Source organism: Gavialis gangeticus, unplaced genomic scaffold, assembly GCF_001723915.1.
Source record: "Gavialis gangeticus isolate Ggan-Ray unplaced genomic scaffold, GavGan_comp1, whole genome shotgun sequence".
NCBI lineage: Eukaryota > Metazoa > Chordata > Crocodylia > Gavialidae > Gavialis > Gavialis gangeticus.
Window position 1 is genome coordinate 62012251 of NW_017729024.1, and position 11828 is coordinate 62024078.

Consider the following 11828-nt stretch of genomic DNA (forward strand, 5'->3'; position numbering starts at 1 on the left):
CTGGAGGAGAAGGAGAAAACAGAGGAGGTCAAGGAGGAGGAAGAGAGGAAGAAGACGAAGACAAAGATGACAACAAAGACTATGATAACTTTGCTTCTCCTCAAAGCAACTGTTCCCTAAACCAATACTGCAGGTGATAGGCTCCTTGGAATTTTTACTGTAGTAGAGAGAAGCTACCCAGAAGGAAGAATAGTGTGTGCATATATTTCTAAAAGCAAATCTTAAGGTGAACAAGTATTTCATAGAATAGAGAAGTAGGGCTGGAAAGAACTCCTCCTAAAGGTCATCTAGTCCAACCCCTGCCTAAGGCAGGATCATACCTATCCAAACCATCCCATATAAAACATAATCTAAACTCTACATAAAACTACTGTCAACCCTGACACAACACAGACCTACACCTTAAACTGCCACAGGTAAAGCAGAGGATCGATAGCGGCCAATGTCCTGCTTCTGTGAAATGTTGTCAACATATGCTCAAGAGTTCTCAGGTAGAGGCCCACACCCCTGCTACAAAGGAACACAAACCCCCCACAGTCCATACCAATCTGACCATGGGGTAAAATTCCTTCTTGAGCCCAAATATGATGATTGGTCTGACCCTGAGTGGTGGCGTAAGACCTTCTAGCCAGGAACTTCCAGCTTTGGTCCCAGCGGAAGCATTGGCACATCCCAGTCAAAGTCCCCAGCCTTGGCTGTAGCCAACATCCAATGCCTCCAAGGAAGGCTTTAAACCACCCTGACATATGTAGCAAAAAGAAGATGGGGAGAAGGGCGGCAGGGGGGTGAGGGGGGCAAACTGCAAAGCCCAGAAGCATGGAAAATACCCATAGTAGAACATAGGCATAGGTATGCCTATGTCATCCCTGACCAGTGGCTGTCCAGCCTCTTCTTGAACACCTTCAGTGATGGAGTCCATAACTTCCCTAGGCAATCTACAAATAGTGTATGCAAATAACTTCTTTTACCTTGAAATCCTCTCTACACAAAATGTTTCTGAACAGAGGATGGGAAAGCACTGCTTCTATATAAAGACATGTAGCTACTTTGCTTCCGCCCACTGTCCCATTAATTCCTTCTGAAGCAATCCGCACCTGGAAAACAAGGAAAACCAGATTTCAAATAATACTGCAAACCAGTATTACACTTTTCAGATAATAGTACAAACTAATCAACATGCAAATAAAAATGGGGTCCCCTGACAATGCAAGAAAGATTGTAGAACTACAATCAGAAAAAGGGAAAGTCGGAGGGAAGCGGTAGCTGATGTTGCTGGAGAAATGATTACAGCAAAAGAGAAACCACAAAATGAGATTAAATATTCAGTTCTTACTTTTACTCCAAGATATACTGAATCAGAAAAACTTGTGCAAGAAGTGGAGAAATAATTACTAGGAATGGACCAAATCCTGTAGTAACTACTAAGGCAAACTTCCAATGACAGGTCCAATAACTACAGTAGCTACAAGTAAGTGGAAGTGTAGGTGTTGCAATTAAATTCAACTCTGATGCATGAATTCCAAAACACTGAAGTGAAGAAAACCTGAAGTTCACGGAACTGACAGAAGCAGTTGTGATGCTGCAGCACGCTGCAGTGCCTCAAGGTCCTTCCAAAGGTGCCACCAGGTGCCATACAATGTTAACACTGGGTGCATCTACACCTGCACCCAACTGTGCAGTTATTACTGAGCAGTCAGTTTAGTACTTGTTTAACCACCATTACTGCGCAGTCCCAGCAGTGCACAGGTTATTTTAGACCCTACTGTGCAGTAGCACGAACTGCTATACGATAGCCTTGGCATCATGGTTTGTGCCTGCCAATACCATAGAGTCTCGTATAGGTGCACCCACTGTTATGTATTCAAATATGATTCACAAGATAAACCCAGAGATTTTGAATAGGAATCCTCAGTATTCTGACCTGTTGTGATCTTTCTCAGTTCTATGCAACAGAAGAATTGCTCTATTATTTTTTTGTAGTCAAAACTAAGAGCTGGTATTTTCTAAGAGGTGTCTTGGCTGTATCCAGGAGTGCTTTAAGCCTAATAAAGCAAGGTTCTTTGGGTAGGTATGATATTTTATTAGACTGAGTAGTTGCAAAACAGGTCTTAGGAAGTCTCTGCTGTTCTGAGCCTAAAAACTTTGAGAACCACTGGATTAGATCAAGGAAATGGCAAAAAAATATGAAGATGAAAAGGCACATGTAATATAACTTTTGGAAGAAAGAACTTGGAAACTACCAGATAACAAATGAGCAAAGAGGAATTTAGTGTGTCAGGACATATCATTGTGGTATCTAAGAGCTGCATAAAGCAGAGAAAAGAGCGGCTTTGTCTCATGTTCCTACTCGATGAAAGAGCAGAGCTTTTGATTCATGTTGTTTTAAACAACACTGGTTATGGGAACACTTGACACAAGAGCCTATTATTGAGCTTGGAATAGTGTGTGCAGAACTACAAAAAGGGCAACAATAATTTTACGTGAATTGAGGAAAAGTCAGGGCTAAGATTGAAAGGAAAGGACACAGATCATCAAATATAAGTATCAAGGGATGTGAACACAGTCTACAAGTTAATTACAGTGTAGCTAGAGTATAAATAGCTAAAAAATAATATTTAGTGGTCTACGATTGTTGTAAAGAGACAAAGCCTGAAGATAGAGAAAGAAGAGTTCTGGATAGGCATTAGAAAAAAAGAGGCTTTAGGACAGTGGTCAGCAACTTTTTCAGGCTGCAAGCTAAAATGATCCAGCTCAGTCACAGGTGGGCGGGTGCTAGGATTCACTGCTCCCACCATCAGCACATCTTCCCACTGCAGCCACTTGGTTCTGCTACAGCACAAGGGAAGCTCCCGCCACTGCTGCTTCTTCCCGTCACATAATGGGAGTACCCACCACTGCTGCCACCTCTCTCTACCACAACTTGAAAGCCACCACACTGAATGCTGCCAGAGCCCTGCTGCCAACTGCCAACAATACCCCATGTCCACAGGTTGAATCCAATGGTTCCATGGGCCAGATCTGGCCCACAGGCTGTAGGTTGCTGACACCAGCTCTAGGTGATATGAAGCAGAAGAGGCTATCAGTAGGACGCCTGCACTGCAAAAGTTTGGAACATGCAAGACACTGTTCACAAGTGTTGACAGAACAATACAGAGATCAATCCTGCAAAAGGCAAAGTCTAGGTAGAAGAATAGTGCCCTTATTTTTAGCCTAAAAGCTGAGCTGTGACAATGAGGCAAGCAATAAATCATCCTACTCCTGTATTTTCAGGTCAGCTATTCTGCTGTCTTCCTTACATGCAACAGGACAAAGTACAACTGGGCCATCTGTAAGGTGCATTGTTCCTGTACTGGGTTGTTACTCCCTCATCCAGGCCCAGGAGCCAGCCTTCCCTCTTTCCCACCTCAAACTAAACAATAATAAAACATCAACAGAACCCCACCCCCACTTGCCTCTCCTATCCAAGTCAAGGGCTCAGACTCTCTCAGTGGATGTGTCCACACATGCAATTAATGTGACTGAATATACTCCAGTTCAATCTGAGCCAGAATAAACTAATCCTGATGTTACCATCTATCCATGCTTTTAAACGCAGTAATTTACTGTACTGCAGGATACCACATGTATCTAACATGATTATCCAGCAGTGCAGTAAATTAGTCCAATGCACCTTAATTGCTGTGCATATGTACCCAGTGATGCTTTAGTGCACAGGAAATTAATCTGCAGCGCAGTAAAGTGTCTCCTGTAGATATGCCCAGTGCTGCCTTTCTTCTCAGCTTCCTTCCCTCTCCAGCATCATCTCTCTGGGAGCTTTTAACTTCCCCCAGGGCCAACCAATCATCCCCATCAGCTGGCCCAGAGCTTTTAAGCAGGCAAGCTATTACCATCTAACCCCCTGCAGGGCTCCAGCCCCTGAGCCATGCACCTTGTTACAGTTCCTCACAAAGCAGAGGAAGCTATCTGAAGAGACAGTAACCACTTACCTTGCCAGTGATATGCAAGTGTTGGCACAGAGCCTTCTGCCAAACGCAAAGCCTCTCTGGGTCTTTCACTTCACAGTAGCAGTAATATAACAGCACCTCTCCCATGTCACTGCCAAGGGCACCACAAAGAACAAATTGGGATTGGATTTTAGACTCAATGGCAAGAAAAGAGTTGCAGTTGATGCTGCTACCAGGGCCTGATACCAAATTAATTAATTTCCTCCACGGCTATTGTGCTGTTGAGTCACTGGGTGCCTTTTACATTTACTTCAAGTAGAAGTGGACATAAATCAGATTTGTGCAGCTCATCATGTACCCCTGTATTTTATTTATTCTACCCCTGGGAATGCTGAAATGGCTTAACTAGCCCTGCATGTTATGTCCATGCCTGTGCTTTATAACTTATTCCCATTCAGGATTTCTTTAAACACATCCCACACTGGAACTTTTGTTTTCAAGATATCAGACATCTGCTAAGGACTAAAGTTATGGCAAACTTGAAGCAAACCCATCTGAACTGTCCAGATGAAAACAACATTAACTTTTTAGGGGCAAGAGGGGGCCAATTTCTGAATAGCTCCACCTGAACTCTTACACACAAAGGACAGTGTCACCATGGCAGGGAATGGGCCCTGAGCATATTCAGCACATCTGTTCCTACACACAGGCATCATACCTGGAAATAAGCCAGTGAAGATGATTCAGGCTTATTCCCAGCAGTCACTCTAAAGTACACTGGAGTCCAAGGGCTTGAGAGAAGTTGCAGAAGAATGCCATGAAGTGGCCTCATTAGTAGATGTCTAGGTTCAGAGCACAGAAGGTGCTTGGGGCCCTCCCAGCCAGGAAACACTGCTGCTATTGTACAAAAATGTCCTAAGTAAGATTTTCTTAATCTCCTTATTAATGTGAAAAGTACCACTAAACTACATTCCAGCGAGCCTACTGTTGTTGTTTTCTTTGGTATGTGCCCTGTTATGAGAATGTGGGTCACACTCATGTGGACTCTCTTTGACTTGATCGGAAACATACAGATGTGGGACCAGATCCCCCACCCCACCACTGCCTCACATCTATGCAAGCTGGACATATATGCTCACAGATCAGAACTGTAATGTTGTCCTTGTCCTTTGTACTGGGGTGAGTGGCTGCACAGTGTACTAAGTTAAACAGGAATGAGTCCAGGAATGAGTCCATTTTGAGTAGCTATACAGAGAGAATCTGAACATATTGAGGAGAGAAAGTTTTGTATCTTCATAAAAGTTACACCAGTGTAACAAAAACCTGTTTTCTAATGGCTGGAGTTCAACTGATGCAACATGCTCAAAGTGGCTGATGGCTGGCTCACAGTGAGTAACACAATTTTTATATCGCTGAGGCAATGTCTTACCTTGTTAGTTCATCAAAGCTAATGTGGCTTGTGTCTGGGAGCCTAACAGATATCTCAGGGTTGTTACAAGTGGGACCGTTTAGCCTAATGGCCTTGTCCACAGAAGCTGGGTTACTTGAGGTGCTAGCTTCAGCAGCCAACTGCTTTAAAATCAAACCTGTTTGTTGCCTGATGTCACTGACATGCTGCGTAGCTATGTGTCTGTGAATGCTGGAGAGGTCTTTGAACATCTGCCTGCAGCATTTCCACCATGCTCCCTCCCCGCAGATGGACGAAGGGCAGTTAGCTGTGGCTGGCACTTCCTTCGTTTTAACAAAGAGGGCAAATGCCTGCAAATCATAACATTCCATCCGTCAGACTTGTGATTCTGTGAAACAATCTCTCATGACCCAAAAGTGAATGAAAGACAGAGCCTGGTGACTGATAATCTATCTAGTGCTTTAACTAGGCTTCACAGTTACTAAGACTGTTTGGTTAAGTAATTACCTTGTAGTTCCTCAGAGTCCTCACTTTTGATGATGCTTTTAATCTAACCTAATAAGGATCCGAGTCTCCTTGGAAACAGGTCCTATGATAACATGGAGACTGGGGGAGCTCAAGGTTTAATTTTGGGAACACTGACAGGGTTAGGCCCAAAGCCACCAAAGAAACAAAAGAAGCATTTCCCATGCTTTTCTCCTTCTTCTGCTTGCCTCAAACAATCATAACATTTCCAACCTTTACTCACAAGACAAAGCATTGGAATGATATTCCCTGTACTCTGATGCCTCTGGCTAATGCTAATATATAATAGGTGAATATAAAAAGCAGCAACAGCTTTGCAGTTCTAGCTCCACTCAGTCACTTTTGGGGCAACTGAGATTCGTATTTTAATTAGAACCCTGCTCTCACAGACAAACCTCCCCTGTGCCCTCTGGGATGTTTCATAGTGACACAGTCCTAAAATGCCCCTAAAACATCTTGCATATATTTCATGCCCACTATTTCCCCACCTGATGCCTGGACAAATGCAGCTGCCTACAGCTGAGGCTCATGTGGCTGCATATAAAACTCTATTGCCAGGATATTCATGGGTATCTTCCTGGTACCTGGTTCACATCCTAATGTATACCTTTCCCTCAGGAACTATTAAAATTGGGTGAACGCAGACAGCAAAGGAAACACATTTTCTTTCTCTATTTTTACTGCACCTTGCTGCCTCACCACAAGGGTAGATCCCACAGACCCTCAGACATTTCAGGCAGATGGCAGCTAAGTGGGACAAATAGTAAACAGAGGGAAGGAGGGAAAAAGGGGAACAGGTTCATGAGAGGGGCTGAAATTCAGGGAAAATGAAGGGAAAACTAGATACTACACTTCAGGGGATTTGACCCCTTTGCCTTTTATTATTTGGAATCATGTCACACGTTGCTGTTTTGGGGAATATACACATAGATATGTCCACGATGCCATATAACATTCATATTACTTCTATTGCCTTGTGAGCATGAATGAAAGTAGCAGATAGTGTCAAAAATACTTTGCAATATGTTAAAAAAAGCCCCCACCTAAGGACATGTAAAAGTTCCCATGTAGCTTAAAATCAGGGGTGCACTGATAAAGATTTTCTTGGCTGATACCAATGGCTGGTTATTAACGAGGCTTATCAGCTGATAACAATCCAACAGCTGATTTACAGGAATGCAGCCAACAGCCTGGAGAGCACTGTCTGGTGGGAAGGTCTGTCAGGGCAGAAGGGATGTGGGGGTCGCAGATCGAGGCCTCCATGGTGAGGCAAGGAGTGAGGCAGGGGCAAGGGCATGATCTGCCCAGCCAGGGCGGTAAATGTGACCCCACCAGGAGTGGGATGGAGCTGTAGGTGGCTCATCTGGGGGGCACAGGACAGCTCCCGCTGCTGCAGGCACCGCCGGGGGATGCATGTGCACCCTCCCCACCCCGGAATTGTGTGTGGGGCAAGAGTGAACTGCCCACTGTGGGCGAGGGGCTGTGCTGGCCTCTTCCCAGCGGGAAGGCTGGGGCAGGAGGGAGCAGGGTGGGCAGCGGTGGTGCTGGGAGGGGTGGTTAGAGCCACCCCAAAATTCCCCGTAGCCAGGCCATAGCATTCCCTCCCAGTGCCACTGCTGTCTACCCCACCCCCCACTTGCTTGGAGCGCAGCCCCAGCCCAGCCCCACCACCAGGAAGAGGCTGGTGCAGCCCCTGGCCCCAAGCCCGCAATGGGCAGCCCGCCCTCAAGCTGCGCACAAACCAGGGGGACACATGCCCCCCATGTCTCCCTCAGGGGTACGCACAGAGGCAGGGAACCGTCCCCCCTCCCCACATGCCCTCCAAATGAGCTTTCCATGGCTCTGTCCAGCTCCCAGTAAGGTTGTATTCACCACCCTAGCTGGGCAGCACCTGCCCCTGCCCCACTCCCTGCCTCACCATGGGGGCCTCAATCTGTGCCCCCCCCTGCTTCTCCCCTGATGCCCCTTCCCCCCCACAGACTCAAAGCCAGATGCTGCTCTCCAAGCTGCCGGGCTGCATTCCTGGCTGTGTGCATGCTACAGCTGCATGCATGCACACAGCATTTATCCGTGGTATTATTGGCCAAAAAAAGCCAATTGCCAATTATGTTAATTTTCCTGTTATCTGTGCTGATTTGAAATGTGACAGATATATGGGTGCACCCCTACTTAAAATTGTAATAGCCTTCATTTACCCCAGGCAGCAATCCATATTGAAATGGAAGTTCACGCTCAAATCACTGCTGAAGAATTAACACCTGCCATTCTCTGCATCTCTGTAAAGTCTGAACAATGCTGTAACTGATCAATGCAATGTGTGGGGTATAGCAGCAGATACCCAGCTCCTCTGCAATTAGGTTAAGTGCAAGTAGGAGATAGCAGGGAAGGTTGCAGAGTAGGAAACTGCTGAGGGGAAAGGCAGCTGTGCACAGCTGCATTCTGCCTGATTCCCTGTGGTTCCTAGAACCGAGTCTGACCATCAACTGGATCTGGTGTGGGAGCCATAGGCTGCCAATCCCTGCTCTAGGCTTGAAACTTAAGTTTTGAATTTGTATGTACATCTTTTTTGCAATAGGAAATTATTATCCTGTGGCAGCAATTTAATGCAGTGAAGTTTCTTCTTCAGCAAAGTCCTCAAACATATATCACCATATTTCAATCCCACCCTGTTGAGCAAAGCACTTAAGGTTAAGTCTGTGGTTAAGTAACTGCTCAGAGCAGGGAGCTAAACTAGCCGACTATTAAAGCCCTTTTCTGTCTTATTTATGATTTCGGGTGCTTTGCTGAATCATGGCTTCACATCATGTCAGTCCTTTAAAGTAAATAAATGGTGATGACACTGCTGACTCCTTTAGTTTAAATAAGGGCTCCTGAACTAGCAGCCCACAAGGAGTTAACTTATGGACTCACTCTCTCTCCCCTCCCACAACCTGGTTGTCCATGCCCATTTCACTATGCCTGCAGCAGTAGCAGGGGCTTAGGGCTAGTATTTACTGCCTAACCCAGCTTCTGGGAGCAGGGCAAGGCAGCACAGAATGGCACAGCCCATGGTGCCACGGAAGCCAGCAGCCCCAGGATCACCTGTGCAGCATGGTGCCATGAAGGAGCCTGCAAAAAGCTGCAGGTGAGGCTGGGAACCTGCTTCTATGCATGCAGTGCAGTGGGGTGAATGAGTACCTGTCTGTGTGCTCAAGTGCAATGGGATTGGGAAGCACTTACCCACCTGAAAAACAGTGTAACAGGGTGGAGAAATCACCTGTCCTCACTCACAGTGTAGTGGGCTGGGGGGAGCACCCACCTGTGCGTGCAAGGTGCAGTCTGAGGGGGCCATGGCCTCTGCTAGTGCAGCCCCCACTGATTCATCCCATGGGGCGTACAGTCCCCAGCTGCTTAGAAGTTGGACAGCTCTGATTTAAATACTGTGATGACAAAAAATAGCCAAATACTATAACAAGAAGACAGACAATGGTATGAACAAAATGGTGATTCTATGAATCACTCAAACTAATGAAAGAATATTGTTCTGTGCTGCATAAAATGAACATACGTAATAAAGTGAGAGAAAACATACCTTCTTCTTTGCAAATGCATACTTCTTTCTCACACTGGCATCTAATTCCACTTTCAGCCTAGGTTTGGATGTGAGAGGAACAGATTCTTTCAGATCCAAATCTGGAAATTTTAATATACAAGACTCCACTTCATTTTCTCCAGCCAGCCGTGCCGAGGAGGAAATCATTGCTACAGCACCAGAGCTAGGCATAAGTTTCCTAAAGAAAAAAGGTGCAAACAATGTTTTAGCATGTACACTAAGTAACATTATTTCAGTTTCACATATACATTTAAAACAAAGGAAACTCATTGTTAAAAAATATTTCTCTGCAGTCTTTTACTGTCACTGTCTTACAACAACAAAAGAATGAACAAGTTGTAAGTTCAATCCTGTTATTGGGACATTTTAAGAATATACAACAGAGTTCAAGGAAGAAGTAATCAAAGATCTGTCCTAAGATCCCCAGCATCAGACAACTGAGAGCAGAAATATCAGACTAAGTAGTGAACAGGAAGCTTCTGCAGTCCCCTCCACACTTTAATTTTGCCAGATAGCATTAAACCTAAGCAATAACTATTTTTTTTACAAATCCTGGCCAGTTTACAACTGTGTGATGGATCAGTGGGCCAACTATTGCACAGATTACAGTTTGATGCTAGAAGGAACAGTTCTTCCTCCCTACGGGCTCCTGTTCCCTCTGCTCTCATTCGCAGGAAGCTGATTCTGCTGAGTCTGGCTACTGAAGGAAGCATGTCTAGCCCCGCACCCTTCATCCTGGAAATGCTTTGGTTGAGGGACTATTTACAATTCACAACCTTTTTGCAACCATTTTTTTCCTAACAAAACAGCAGCTCCAAGGCATTTATCCCAGTGGTGAAACTATCAATAAAAGTCAACCAAACCCACAAGATGCAGCAATGAACTAGGCAGATGGATGTTGTGGACCCCCTGGTTGAGAGCCAGTGTTCCAGATGCATCTCCCTGGAGGACCACGAGCAGGTTTCAAAGGGTCTGCCTGGCCCAGTCCCCCTGGGGTGAGGCAAGTCCCAAGGAAGGGGCAGGAGTGGGCTTGCCCCACAGCCTCCATCTTCTGGGTGGTGGCTGTGGGCAGGCAAGTGAGGCTCTGTACTGCTGCTGCTCAGATGAGTGGCCACCAAGTCCTACTCACTGCATCCAGGTATAGGTGAGGTGAGCCATGGAAGTTTTATAGCATGCTGGGGGAATGGGGTGAAGAAAAAAGTTAAGAACTCTTTATCTAAACCACCAGGACATGGTTTTTTATGTGTCTGGTGTTCTCTCTCTCCCTCTCTCTCTCTCTCTCTCTCATTGTGAAACTTTTTCAGCAGGACCCACCCCAGGCTGGACCTCCACCAGGCAGGTAGCAGTCTAGTGGTACAGCAGATTTCCAGAAAATACAAACTATGTACCAGGTGCTCGCAGTGAGGGCCATGTAAAGCAAACAGGTTACGATATGGTTTTAAACAGGCAAGTCTGTTGTCAGTGAAGACAACAATGGGTACCTCCCTGAGCCGAGTCACTGCAGACACCCCTCACCTCCACCAAGTGTCCCCCCCGCCCCCCCACTATCCTGCAAGGGGTCCTCTGGTGTCTCAGGGGCTCCTGCACATTCAAATGAAAGCTGGATAGAAACCAACTACAGATATTACCCATTTCAAGAACTTTTTCACTGGTTGGCTCTTTTTGTAGCCAGAGAAGCATTTTTATGGTGGGACAATTACTTTGCACTTGCAGCTGGTCTGAACTTATTGTGCGACTGACCAGCGAATTGCAGAGCATACAAAGCGTGTAGAAAGGGCCTGAGGCAAAGGCCTGGCTTGTGGTGCAGGGTTGCAGGCCCGTCTCTCATCCGCACCGCCACCTGCCTCCCGGCCCGGGGCAGCTTCGGCCAAATACCGAAGGCCGCGGGGACGCGCCGAGCCAGGCCGAAGTCCGGGCGGGCGCGCTTCAGCCCACGGAGCCATGGGCCGCCAGCGGAGGGGAGGGGAGGGGAGGGGAGGGGATGGGCTGGGCCTCCCAGAAGGCGGCTCTTACTCGGGCGCCGGCCCCGCGGGCGCTGACTCAGGCTCACGGCGACCGCAGCAATTGCTAAACCCTCTCTTAGTCCGGACCGAGATGTCCCGGCGGTCTCGTGTGCCCAGAGGGCGCCTGCGCCACCTCCGGGCTGGGTAGAAGGCAGCGGAAGCTGCTGAGGAGCCTCTTCCTCCTCTTCCCCCGCCCTTTGCCCCGGAAGGCGCTTGTGGCCGGCCGGAAGTGGGGAGGGGGAACAGAACGCGCGAGAAGCGCCTGTCGCCCCTGCGGCCTGCGCTCCGCGCACCTTCCCTCCCGTCCGCGCACGCGTCCCCGGCGCTGCCCCGCCGCTGCCCCGCCGCCCGGCATG

General features: G+C 47.1%; 1 protein-coding gene across 2 annotated transcripts in view; it reads right to left on the reverse strand.

The window, feature by feature from the left end:
• TSTD2 (thiosulfate sulfurtransferase like domain containing 2) overlaps positions 1-11596 on the reverse strand; it is a 46508-nt gene extending 34912 nt beyond the window's left edge. The window contains exons 1-5 of one of the 2 annotated variants that reach the window (XM_019517172.1): positions 11538-11596; positions 9449-9647; positions 5374-5702; positions 3987-4095; positions 969-1094 (exon numbers count right to left, since the gene is read on the reverse strand). In XM_019517172.1, coding sequence (XP_019372717.1) covers positions 969-1094; positions 3987-4095; positions 5374-5702; positions 9449-9640 — 756 coding nt within the window. In that variant the 5' untranslated portion in view covers positions 9641-9647; positions 11538-11596. Of the gene's footprint in view, positions 1-968; positions 1095-3986; positions 4096-5373; positions 5703-9448; positions 9648-10857; positions 10994-11537 lie in introns of those variants that run through there. The other variant, XM_019517171.1, reaches the window with a different exon arrangement.
• Between the last annotated feature and the right edge of the window lie 232 nt (positions 11597-11828).